Genomic DNA, 13,700 nt, shown 5'->3' on the forward strand with positions numbered 1-13,700 from the left:
TTATACTCCCACCAACCATGTACGAGGATTCCAATGGTTTGCGGTTACTTCTAGCTTGTCTTGTACCCGTGAAATGCATTTACCCTCATACTTCAGAAAGGGCCCGGCCTGTTTGTGGTTTATCACTTAAAGCCTTCCCCCTGTTTTGCTGAGTAGTAAATGTACATCCCAACTGTAGATAACCTTGCCAAAATGTGAGAGTCATTCGTGCGTGAGGACAGCTTTCACTGAAAGCTTATGTGTGCCAAGCACTGGGATAAGGACTTTATATGCACTATCTCACTCAGTCCTTACAAGAACCCTGTGAAGTACGTACAGTACCATTCCCATTAGACAGACGAGGAAACTGAGGCCCAGAGAGGTTACGTAACTTGCCCAAAGCCACACAGCATGCAGGTGGCCAGCCTGAAATTTGAACCAGTGTTGGTAATCTTCATTACTGCCATGCTCTAACGCAGCTGTATAAGGTCCTTTGTACAGAGGTTAAGGGGGGAAAACCTTCTGTGTTGGAAGACTCATCCCACCCCCTTATTTTGCAGCTGAGGACAGGGAGGTCCAGGAAAAGAGGACATGCCTGAAGTCCCCCATCGGTTCATAGCAGAGCCATCGGAATCCATCGCAGAGGCCTTTCCACTCCACTGCACAGCCCCCTTCAATGCTTTGCCCAAGTCAGATTTTATTTCTAGCTTTTTAATGGAGACAAGAGTCTGCAAACCACTCTGAGGTCTTTCAAAGCAGTGCATGAATCTGAAAGGGTGGCGGAAGAGCAACCCTGCTTTGGGGGCCAAAACAGAAGGTCATAAAGTCAGTTGTCAAATTCGTGTCAATACATACCTCGACATTATCTCAAAAATGTTTCTCCCACCCACTCAGTTTTCTCTGGAAAGGGAAAGAAAACAATGTGGATACTTGGGGTATTCTGTGGGAAAGGAAGAGTCCCGAGGGCACTTTTCTCTTGGACTCCCACAGCGCCATCTGGTGGAAGCCTGGGGTTTTCGTTTCGCTTCGTTCAGAATGTTTCTCAACCGGAGTGTTTGATGCCGGTTTCTGGGCCAGGCGTCGCGTTAGGAGGTTAGGCACGGGGGATCCAGAGGAGACCCTCCTTCGACGATAGAGCTCACTTTCCAGGGGTCAAGGGCTACCTAGCCCATTGCAACGCGGTGTGGTAAAGACCCTATAAAAGGCAAAGAATAGAACATGGTAGTTGAGAGCAGCCGCTCCAACCTCAGGCAAATCGGAATTTTAATTCTGGCTTGGCCACCTACTGGCTGTGTTACAAGGAGCCATCACTCAACCTCTCTGTGCTCATTGCCTCTTCTGTAAAATGGAAATACTAATGAAAGTGCCCCCGGCAAACGTCCCTAAGGATGTGACACTTGGGATGTTTTGAGTAGGAAATAGCCTCTCGGACCCTTTCTCCGTGTGCAAAGCAATGCCGGCAACATACACGGGTAAGCGAAACAACAGGGTTCACCTCCCCTTGCCCCTGCATCAAGACGGATGGCAGAACAACCTTTGCCTCGGGGCTAGGGGTGTGTGTGCCAGGGATTTCAGGGAGGGCCCTTCAGCTGGAAGATGATCTGGGAACATTTAGGAATCCCTGGAATCGGGACCCAGACCAAACGAGAAATTCGTTCCCACAGTGAGTAGGCACAGCGTGACATAAAATTAGATGCTAAGAGAAAAATCAAGACCAGTTGTGTCAACTACCATGTGTTTGTTTTAATTTTGGGCTTTGTTTTGGGGTAATAATGCTTCAGTGGCTCTTTATTCATCCAGCATTATGCTAAACAGGCAAGACGGGGCTTGTTAATTTCCCACTGCCTCCAAACACCAACAGGCGCGGTCCGCAGCTGATTTTCAAATTGTGCCTGTCACACACCGTGACCATATAGGGCTATTTGTGTTGTTCTTCCCTGCAAACTTTTAACCCTTCCGTGTTATCCCAATTTTACTTATCCTCCAAGGTCTAGACTCTCTCGTTCATTTATCCATTCATGAAATATTTTCTTTTTTTTTTTAAATTGAGACAGAATTGACATATTAGTTTCAGGTATACAACGTACTGATTCAATATCTGTATATATTGTGGAATGATCACAGTAGGTCTAGTGAACATACATCACCATATGCAGTTATAAATTTTTTTTCTCATGATGAGAACTTTTGAGATCTACACCCTTAGATTCATTGAATCTATGAGCTTTTTTCTTTTTTTTAAGATTCTACATATAGGTGAGATCATACAGTATTTGTCTTTCTCTCTCTGGACATTTCCCTTAGTACAATGCCCTCAAGATTCATCCATATTTTCACAGATGGGAACATTTCCTTCTTTTTATAGCTGAATAATATTCCTCTGTGTGTGTGTGTGTGTGTGTGTGTGTGTGTGTGTGTACTTCCTGTATCTTGCTTATTCATTTATCCATTGATGGACACTGAGGTTGTTTCTATATCTTGGCTATCATAAATAACGCCACAATGAACACGGGGGTGCAGATTTCTTTTTGAGTTAGTGTCCTATTTTCTTCAGATAAATATCCAAAATTGGAATGGCTGGACTGTATGGTAGCTCTATTTTCTTTTTTTTACCTTTTTGTGGCTGTACCCATTTACAGCAGCGTATAAGAGTTCCTTTTTCTCCACATCCTCTCCAACACTTGTTATTTCTTGTCTTTTTGATGCTAGCCATTCGGACAGGTGTGAGGTGATATCTCGCGGATCTGACTTGCTTGAAATACTTTTTTTCTGAGAACACACTATGTGCCAAGCACAGTGGCAGACCCTGGGGATAGAGCAGTGAATGAGACAGACACTGTCTATCTTCACAGACCCGACAGTCTGCCTGAGACTACAAGCGCGAACACAGCATTGTTGCCACGTGTTCCCAATGCTTTCCAAGACGAGGGCTGTATCTAGAAGAATATTTCCAATAGTTTTCACCACGTAGTGCACATAGATAACATCTATGATGCCCTGAGATTAATGAGTAAGAAAGCAACATGCCAGGGAGCCCTGGCCACCTCAAGGGCAGAGGGCATCACTATCTCAGCACACCTGGAATCTCTGGGCAATCTCTGGTCAAGAACCTCAAGCCAGGACATCGCTGTCGCTCTTACCCCACTTCGTCCTTGCAGGCTGCTGGGCACAGAAGGGATCCTGCTACAGATGAATGCACACTCTTAATTATTAGTCACTCACGCCTCTTCAGCTTTAGGCTCAGACTGGAGGCTCTGAGGAAGCCTTCTCAGACAACTGAAGCCCAAAAGGATCTCTGCCTTTTCCAAATTCCTACGTACTTAAAGTCTCCACCTCATCGTTCAGCTTCTAATACACCCCCATAGTCTGCTACTGAGTGCTGACAGCTCAGGACCTTCTTTTGTCTCCCCTATAGCACCTGACTGACCCCTATAGCACCTAAACAGAGAGCTCAGGAGTACCTCTTAGATTTTTTTTTTAAAGATTTTTACTTATTTATTTGAGAGAGAGAGAGAGAGAAAACACGAGCGGAGTGAGAGGCAGAGGGAGAAGCAGACTCTCCGCGGAGCGGGGAGCCCAGTGTGAGACTCGATCCTGGGACCCCGGGATCATGACCTGAGCCGAAGGCAGATGCTTAACTGATTGAGCCACCCAGGTGCCCCTCAGGAGTATTTCTTAAGTGTCATGTTTCAAGACAAGAGAAATTTCATTGGTACTTAAGAGGCCCTTAAAACAGAAATGGCTTTACTCTCTAAGGAGAGTCCAGCGCCCAAACCACCTTTAAAAACTTTACAAAGAGAAAATCACAAAGTTGTAAGAGGATAAAGTCCTACAGCTTTCCTCCTGGAGGCAGGATGCTGAGTCCCCACAGCTCCAGGCCAGTTTGGAGTTTCTCTTCTCTGAGCAAAACCAAAGGCCAACCAAGATATCCCACAACCCTGGGAGATAGGGTCGAGAGAGCTTTTGTTTATATCATAAGCACAAGGGAAGAATTCACAAGCAAAGAGAGCCCAAGGGACCTCTCGCAGACAAAGCAAAGGCTCCTGCAATGAAACAGAAGACCCCATGTCCTTTCCTTCACTTGGACCCCCTGAGGGAGGTTAAGGCTCTCACCGTCAGGAATCCTGATGGCTAATGAAGTGCAGATCGGGATTAGAAATGATGTGACCCCGAGGAAGGCTGGGATCAAACTGGACAGAGTTTTAGCTCCCTCAAGTCATTCAGGCTTCCAGCAGTCACTGTCTGGGCAGGAAGACTTCCCTGGACTTCCCTCTCTGGCCCTGTCCCTCACCCACTCTTGGGGGGGTCTACGTTACTACTCGTTACTACTCTCCCATGCGGTTCACCATCCCAAATTGAATGTGGGCGTTGGAGTGCCCTATCCTAAGGAAGTGGAAGTTACAGCTAAGGTAGGGAGGGCTGTTGGCCATGAAGAAGAAAGTATATTTGGACATGTCCGTAATAGATATGTGTGTATATGTGTATCTGATTCTGAGCTTCCTCTAACTCCGTGGGCTGGCCAACAGCCGGGCACAAGAAGAAATACCTGACTTCCAAAGACTTGTTCTCAGATCTCTGCTGCAAAAGTCACTCTGAGGAGATAGGAGATACGGGAGTCCCTTGCCTTTTTTTGTTTGACTGGTTTCTTACAATCCCAAGGCAAAAATATAAATTATGTAAAGCTGATGTTTAGCGTTTCCAAGTGGCCCCACTACTAGAGCCTGTTTCTGATTCTTGATACCCTGAGGAATGCCTCCCGAGAAACACCCTGGTTTTAGATCTCATTCTCTTGGAACCTCTCAGGTTTTCCAGCATCAAAGGAAATAGTCTGCCAAAGCAAAAGAAAAATCAATCTCATACAAATAAGAGACGGTTATGGGAGCCAACAGGTAACCAGGAGCCTCCCTCTTTGTGACATATGAAGACCGTCCTCTCCTCTGTGAATTATTTTGTGGTTTAGTCCTAAAAAGAGGTGATTTTGGGGGGCCTGGGTTGCTCGGTCAGTTAAGCATCTGCCTTCGGCTTAGGTCATGATCCTGGAGTCCTGGGATTGAAGCCCACATCAGGCTCCCTGCTCGGCAGAGAGCCTGCTTCTCCCCCTGTCCTTCACCCTGCTCGTGCTCTCTCTCTCTCCCTCAAATAAATAAATAAAATCTTTTTTAAAAATTTAAAAAATAAAAGTAAAAATGAATAAAAAGAGGTGCTTTTTGTTTGTTTGGGTTTTTGTTGTCATTAGTGTTCATTTTCCCATGTGATTCTTGAAGTGCCACCAGGGTGAAGAACCACTTGAAGGGATGAGCTTGCCGTCCTAGGGAACACAGAAGTGAAAGAGAAGGGAGGAGTCCTGCTGGAGAAATAAGACAGGTAAGGAGAGGTCTTTCGGATCCAAGCTTGAATACCAAGCTGACATTTTGATATGAATAAGAATAGCATTGACAAGGTGGTATTTGGTGGGGTTTTTTTAAAGATTTTATTTATTTGTCAGAGAGAGACAGCAAGAGGTGGAACCCAAGCAGGGGGAGTGGGAGAGGGAAAAGCAGACTCCCCACTGAGCAGGGAGCCTGATATGGGGCTCTATCCCAGAACCATGGGATCTTGACCTGAGCCAAAGGCAGATGCGTAACTGACTGAGCCACCCAGGTGTCCCAGTTTGGTGGGTTTGTATACGAGAGAGAGTAGACCGGCAGTGATGGAAGGAGTAGACTTGCCAAGAAACTGGTTAGGAGGTCGGTGTGTAGTTCTAGGGGAAAAGGACTGAGGGTCTGATCTAGGGTGATAATAGCAAGAAGGAAGTAAGAGATGAACTGTAGGTACTTGAAGATGCCATGTCTCTCCCATCAAAGCCCCCTGAAACTATAAGTGGGTGCCAACATTGAAATGCACTCATCTGCATTTGAGTGTTTTTTTTAAATATGCTTTTACTTTTTTTAAAGATTTTATTTAATTATTTGACAGAGAGAGACAGCCAGCGAGAGAGGGAACACAAGCAGGGGGAGTGGGAGAGGAAGAAGCAGGCTCACAGCGGAGGAGCCCGATGCGGAGGAGGAGCCCGATGCGGAGCTCGATCCCACAACGCCGGGACCACGCCCTGAGCCGAAGGCAGACGCCCAACGACTGCGCCACCCAGGCGCCCCTGAGTGTTTTAAGTTCATGGGGGTGCTCTCGTCCCCTTGCTTCACAGCCACCCAGGCCTGCTTGTTTCCAGTCAGGCCCACAAAGATGCTCCTCATTCCCCGAGCCTTGGGCTCTCCCGCACCCTTACCTAAACACACTTGTTCCAAAGACTGATCTTACCAAGGGTTAGCACATTCTGGACAGAATATGATCAACCTAATTGATTCATCTTTTTCACCCACAACGTACCTAAATACACCAATCCTTCAACCTCTTCACTATACTACCCATCTTACCCGCCCAGGCCAGGCATGCCAGACCCTACTCAGGATGCTCCTAAGGAAAAGATATAGGACAGGTGCTGCTTGGGTGGCTCAGTTAAGTGAGTAGGGTTATGATCCCAGGGTCCTGGGATCGAGCCCCACATAGGGCTCCATGCTTAGTGGAGAGTCTGCTTCTCCCTCTCCTCCTGCCTCTCCCCCCAGCTTGTACTCTGTGTCTCTCTCTTGATCTCTGTCAAATAAATAAATAAAATCTTTAAAAAAGAAAAAAAAGACTCTCCCTCTCCCTCTGCCCCTCCCCCACCTAAAACAAATAAATCTTTTAATAAAAAAATGGAGGTAAAGAGAGTGGAGTCCAAATCAGACTGGTTGAAAGCTGTTGTTACGGACTGTTTGTGTCCTCCTTGCCAATTTTTTTTAAAGATTGTATTTATTTATTTATTTGAGAGAGAGGGATAGTGAGAGAGCATGAGCTGGGGTGGGGGAGGGGCAGGAGAGGGAGAAGCAGGCTCCCCACTGAGCAAAGAGCCTGATGCAAGCCTTGTTCTCAGGACCCTGGGGCCATGACCTGAGCCGAAGGCCGATGCTTAACCCACTGAGTCACCCAGGCGCCCCTGAGGCAGCTGTTTTTAGGGGAAAAAAAAACCCACCACCACCACAGATCCATCAACTACTTGCCTCCCCCATACTGCTGGGGTGATGACTGCCCCTCATCTCACAGCAGAACATTGAAGCAGAAAGACCAGGGGCACTGGGTACAGCACAGGGGGTACTGTGTAGAAAAGAGGGTAATGAAGCAATTTTATGTGTGATGAATGTAGAAACAACCCCCCCGCCCCGCCTTCTTGTACATGTTCCCCCAGAACACTCCATACAGGAGATTGGCAGAGACTTCTCGGAATAGGACTGGTCCTAGAGGGAAACTGCCCAGATACTGCCTTGGGGTTTGCCAAATGGCCCCGCCAAAACCACCTTATCGCAAAACTCTTTTAAGAGGCTCCAACTACACTCTTGGACCCTCCAGTCAGCTTTCTAGTACTTTCTTCTTAAATGAGCAGGCAAAGATTACCAAACCGTTAAAGAACAGAGACAAAAGAAAGCAGGGGAAAAAAAAGCAAATTGGAGTAAATTGGTTCTGCAGAGGAAAGAAAGCTTAAAAAGCAAACCTTAGAAACTACCACTCAAAGAAAGCTTCAATAAAGGAACATATAGAAAAGAAACAGACAAAAAAAAAAAAAACACCCAGCTCTTTGAAATTGTAAGCATGATAGCAGAAATAATAAAATTCAGGAGCTGAAATTGCCAGTAGAGGAAATTTCCCAGAAAGTAGAATTTTTTAAAAGATGAAAAATAGGGACAAAAAGACTATTAAAGCATCGGCCCAAGTGATTCATCATTTGGATAATGGAAGTGAGAAAGAACAAAGAAGACAAAGAAATCAATTAAATAATTCAAGAAAATTTCCCAGAAGAGATGTACACGGATTTCTGGGTTGAAATGACCTAGCACTGCAGATGAAAACATACCCACCCCAAAGCACATCATCATGGGATTTCAGAGAACAGAGAGATTGTTATGAGCTTCAAAGAGGAAAATCAAGTCTTAGAGAAGGGACAGGAGAAATCAGATCGGCTTTGAACTGCCCAAACTAACACTGTCATTAATAATATCAGTGGATTAATGCTTTCGACATGGAGAGGAAATTTTCCATCTAGAATTCTACACCTGAGCAAATTATCAATTAGAGGTCTCACATGTGCTTCCCATAGATCCCTTCTCAGTAAGCTACGGTAGGATGCGTTCCATCAAAAAGAGGGAATAATCCAAGTAGGAGGAAGACATGGGATACAGGAAACAGGAAGTGCAACACATGATAAAGGTGAAGGGAACTGTCAGGATGGGAGTGAAGTTAGAGTCTAAGATAATGGAGGGGTAATCCTATGGTTAGGGAAGGTGACGGATCTAGCTTGAAATCAGTCAGAAGGGTCTAGGAGATATCTCTTGCAGAGATGAAGCATTGTTCAAATTCTTACTATCTGCAAATCTTAAAAGGAGGTATGGACTACTGGTGGAGACTCTGGGGTTAAATCCTTTGTGACAAGTACATAGAAAACTAAGCAGGGTGCCTGAGTGACTCAGTTGGTTAAGCGTCTGCCTTTGGCTCAGGTCCTGATCTCAGGGTCCTGGGATCGAGCCCCGTGTTGGCCTCCCCACTCAACGGAGAGTCTGCTTGTCTCTCTGCCTCCCCCCCCACCCCGCTCATGCTCTCTCTGTCAAATGAATAAATAAAATCTTAAAAAAAAACCCAACCTGTTCTTTCCAAACTGCCCTGCAAATTCCCTGGAGGTGTGCTAACAGGAGAATGAAATTAGAGATTCAGTTCCTCAGTCACACTCGTCACCCTTCAAATGTTCAACAGCCACATGTGGCTAGTGGCTACTGGAAGGCTGAGGAGAGATCCAGGACGTTTCCAACTTCACAGAAAACTCTATCGGATGGCACTCTTTTGTGGGGTTGTGAAATCAATTGGGAGGGTCACAACCAGCAGTTCAATAAATGAACTGGATACAGAAAGCCGGTGAGCATCTCATAGTGGTGTTTTTTTTTTCTTCACATAAACAGGGTCACAGAATACTGTGTTTCATCTATGTCAGTGTGTGGGCAGAATCACAGTAAAATTAAAAAAAAAGTGTGAAAGCACTTCTTTAAATTATGTGGGCAGAACCCTGATATTTTTAAAAGAGAGAACAAGAGAGTGGCAAACTCCTTGTACCCAGGAGAATCCTCACTTCTTGTGATGGCATCATCCACAGCCTCATAGCCTTCTAGGAAACTCGGGGACCTAGGGCGTCGTCATTAACAAACCACCGTGGGAGGGCACAGTCCCAACGGAAAGCTATACGTGCTCAACCCCATAGGTAACATTACACTCCCTATTCCTTCTGTCGTTTGCCTTTCCCTTTTTGCAAAGGGTATCTTCTTTGAAGTTCAGTCTTCTTTATTTTTTTTAATATAGGAAGAAGAAACTGAGGCTCAGAGGGTATCATGAGATTTGTCCAGGGTTACAAAGCTAGTGATAGAATGAGCCAGGCGTCCTCACCTCTATATCCAGAACCCTCCCCAGTCTTCAGGGACCTGCAACCTTAAAGCCTTAAAGCCCTCAGCGTGCTAAGTAATGCGTGAAACCACCTCGCTGACGCAGATCGTCTGGCGACACTAATGACGCTGTTGGCTGACAGAAGCTTACCCTGACCCACACACTTTACATGCACTCATGCCTTTTAATCCTCGCGACCACCCGCTGGGGTAGATCCTATGATCAACCAACCCCATTTGTTCAGATGGAAAAATGCAGCGGACGGGTGTCCATGAACTTGCTGACAGTCACACAGCTAGTGAGGGGCAGAGCCAGAAAACAGACTGAGGCAGTCCGGTTCCTGGGCTCTAACATTATTTAACATACACCCACATAGAACTCAGATAAATGGACTCCTCCCTAAATTTTAAGCAGCCGGAAGGTAACAGTTGCCATTTAGTAGCACCTCCCGATGATCCGGAAAACAGGACTGTGTTTTATTCCACTGTATCGGTGTCACAAAGGAGCTCTACTCTCTTAACTGTATCGACGTAACAGCTTTGGGTTCAAACGCTCCACACTAAGGGATGGGACGTATACAGGCCAGATTAACTGCTTAATGCAAGTCCGTAAGCCTACAGATGAGTGCTTTTAAAATATATGTTTACAAGTCTGGCTATGGGGCGGCTGGGTGGCTAAGTTGGTTTATAAACGTCTGCCTTCGGACTCAGGTCATGACCCCAGGGTCCTGGGATTGAGCCTCACGTTGGGCTCTCTGCTCAGCAGGGAGCCTGCTTCTCCCTCAACCTCTCCCGGTCCCCCAGCTCATGCTCTCGACCGCTCTCTCTCAAATAAGTAAAATCTTCAAAAAAATAAAAATAACTAAAAGTCTGGCTAATTAGGGGTGGCTGAGCCCCATGTTGGCTGCCGAGCTTACTTAAATAACTAAACAAACTTTAAAAATCACCCAATTTAAAAGAAAGAAAGCCCGGCTAACATTCTTCAAACTTGCAGGTTTTATCTTGGCACATCATTAGGCACAGATCGGCTTGATAACATGGGTGGATTTATTTCTTAAGATTCGAGTGCAAACTTAAAAACAAGAACCAAGCTTTTCATTAAGAATAAACACAAAAATCGAAGTAACAATCCCGTGATCATGCATTTTAACAGAAAGTACAAAATATGAATACATTCTAATTTGTAACTACATTTGAAAATTAAAATATTCCTCTGGAGTTCCAAATACCACACAATCATTAACCTGTTCTCGTCACCTCAGAGATGTTTGTCATGTGCTATCAGGAAAACATAGGCAAGGATTATTATTAATCAGTCTTTATGCCCGAAAGAAACATTACTCTCCTTAACTTCTGACTCTTTGAATCATTCACCTGTATCTCAGTTCTGAAAAGCCATACAATTATACCTCTGCTCTAGGAAAAAAAAAAAAAGCAATACAAGTATCAAGGAGGCAAGATATTTTCATGTCATTAAAGCAAAAGTCACAAGTGTTCGACTTAGAAATGTACAGAATTGTAGTAAATTTTTTAAGTACAACTTCATTTGATGGCTGACATGTCATAACAACAGCGAACAATTTAAACAGGTATAAAAATGTAGGATTAAAATCTTTAGGCTTAAATACTTGAAAAGTCACTATGAATATGGAAAGATCAGTTTATATAACCACGTATTTTTTTTTTCTGATGAAAAATCAGGGGGTAGTGGCATCTCCCTGGTCCCTTAACAATATTTGGATTTTCTCAAAGAATTAGCACCCAACTTTAAGTGTTAATTCCATGTTTCTAAAGGGCCTATACAACAGATTAGTTGGCAGTGTTCTAGCTTTCAGGAGATGGGAATGGGCAGGGGTGCAAACATTGGAGCATGCATGCATTCACATCTTTAAAATCGCCACTCCAAATGGGAAAACAATTCACATATTGAAAAGATCTAAGGAAATCGTCCTTAAAGGATCACCAGTGGGCCAGAGCAGAAGCTGAATAGTAGTCTACTTGATGGCAATGGTTTTCCGCTCTTCAAAGGCAAGTTGGGAAGAATGAGAACACTCACATCCGCAGAGTTTCAGAGAGCACTTGCCTCGAATTTGACACTGCAAACACTGAACAGAAACCTTTACAAAAACCTTCATTCTTGCTTAAAACAACACCGGATTATTTTTTTCCTTGTCACCACCATATACATAACATTTAAATATTTTCATTATAAATATCTTAGAGCAAAAAGAATGTATTTTGTTGCAGTGGTGGTCCACATCTGTACAAAGCAATGTAAGCAACATATATATATATATGTTGCAACATATATATATGTATGTATATGTATATGTATATATATAAAATGATTAAGAAAAAAGTGCAAAGAATAACAGTATTAAGAATTTTTGCTTTTTACAGTAACTATGGTTCAAGTGTGAAAACCTGTCAAATACAGAATCCCAGCTTTTAATAAAAGATTCAAAAAGAAGCCCACATGCCAAGTTACTGCACAAGTATCAGCCCCTTACAGAGTATCTTCCCTTTGCCCAAATTGAGCATTTCCAGTTTCTAAACTCTTCCCACAATCAGGAAAATAGTGGTAACAGTGTGTTCTTCCCCTTTCACTTCCCCAAACTCATCCAAGTTAAGTCATCGCTCAGAGATTCAAACAAGATATTGGGGAAGTCAGTCATCATAACCCGCTTTGCTCAAATTAAAGCTAAATGAAAGGCTTTCTGAAATAAACTATGAATCAACAATCAAATCAGCAACAGCGAACAGACTTTCAGTTCCAAGTGCAATTTAATACAAGGACATTTAAAAATCAATCCCTGTTATCAAAGGTAAATTCAGAATTGAAATCCTTTCCCAGGTTCAGTGCTATGCAAGGGTCAGAATTTTGAACAAAGAAAATGCTTTTTGTCAAAACTGGATTCACTTTTTATCATCTTACTCTTGGTCTCAGCCTTTTCTTTTGAACAGACAGACAATTTTTGGCAGTCTTTAAAATGTATTTTACCCTTAATCATTCAAATAATTAGTTACTGATTTTAAGACCTCCAAGTTTCAGAAAAGGAGTTCAATTTCCCTTTAAAAATATATTACTCAATATTTTTGGTGTGTTTAATGTTGTTGTATTCAGCCTTCGGGCACTGTATTATTCACAATATTACAATGATTCTACGTCTAACCTATGCCAACAATTATGAATCTTAAAATGGTTTCCAAGGTACTACTATTTGATTCAGTCTATTATATTACAATTGAATTTTGCCTTCAAGATAAATGGTTGGAAGAGAATTTTAAAGCCCTGCAGAACTTCTGCTTTGAATAGTGTTGATAATATTTTATTTTGTCATGCTTAATATTTTAAGCTTCTTCTGAACTAGGAAGACAATAATCATTGGAAGATGCAAATTGCCGCAAACTACATTCTATTCCAACTCCAATTTATTTTGTTCCACATTAAATATTTTCCTTTAAGAAAAGAAGCATATCTTAGGCTAATTTTTAAAAATGGCATTTTTGCTCTAAAATTAATAACACAGCTAAAGGGAAACAACTTTTCAATTTCAGCTTCACGAGAACTAGGCAAAACTAAGTTAAAGTACACTTAATGACTATTTTAATCACTTTTGGTTTTTTTTTATTACGTCTTTAGAATGATATACCCCTTCCATCCTAACAGACAGCTCAACAAGGCTTAAAACTCTAGAACTGAAAGACCACCAGGCCACTTCTGGTGCAGCTGTCAATGAGAGGGCAGCATTCTATTTGCCCCCATACATTCGCTCAATGTCTTTGAGGTAATGGTTCTTCAGCTCCTTCCTCTTCAGTTTGAAAGCATCGGTGACCAAACCAGTCTCAGGCGTCCAGGGCTCTGGACTTAGGCGAACCTTGATTGGAATTTCAAATCGCTCCAATTTCACTGAAATGAGAAGGGAGGAGGGAGGAAGGAGGAGAGAGGGAGAGGTAGGGGAGAGGGGAAGGGATGGTTAATTAAGGATATCAGTACCTTACAAGTTCAATTTCGTTGTAGAGTTCTCAAAGTGTACATAAATCATTTCAGCTGCATGTAGTTTTAGCCTACATGGGTTTTGTTCTTGTTTTTTTATTCTACCGTATACGTAGACACCCTCCTCTTTTGAGTCTTCCTATTTGGTGTTTTCTCTGCCCGGGCTGGTCTTCTGGGTTGGTAGCTGCGTGCCTCACTTCCTTACTTCATCCGGGTGTCTCAGATGCCACTCC

The 13,700-nt window shown here is 43.5% G+C and overlaps 1 protein-coding gene across 6 annotated transcripts in view; it reads right to left on the reverse strand.

Moving 5' to 3' along the window:
- Positions 1-10,496: 10,496 nt before the first annotated feature.
- ACSL4 (acyl-CoA synthetase long chain family member 4) overlaps positions 10,497-13,700 on the reverse strand; it is a 75,413-nt gene continuing 72,209 nt past the window's right edge. For all 6 annotated transcript variants that reach the window (XM_026478816.4, XM_026478814.4, XM_026478817.4 and 3 more), the window contains exon 16: positions 10,497-13,380. In XM_026478816.4, coding sequence (XP_026334601.1) covers positions 13,223-13,380 — 158 coding nt within the window. In that variant the 3' untranslated portion in view covers positions 10,497-13,222. The remainder of the gene's footprint in view (positions 13,381-13,700) is intronic.

Source organism: Ursus arctos, chromosome X (assembly GCF_023065955.2).
Source record: "Ursus arctos isolate Adak ecotype North America chromosome X, UrsArc2.0, whole genome shotgun sequence".
Classification (NCBI taxonomy): domain Eukaryota; kingdom Metazoa; phylum Chordata; class Mammalia; order Carnivora; family Ursidae; genus Ursus; species Ursus arctos.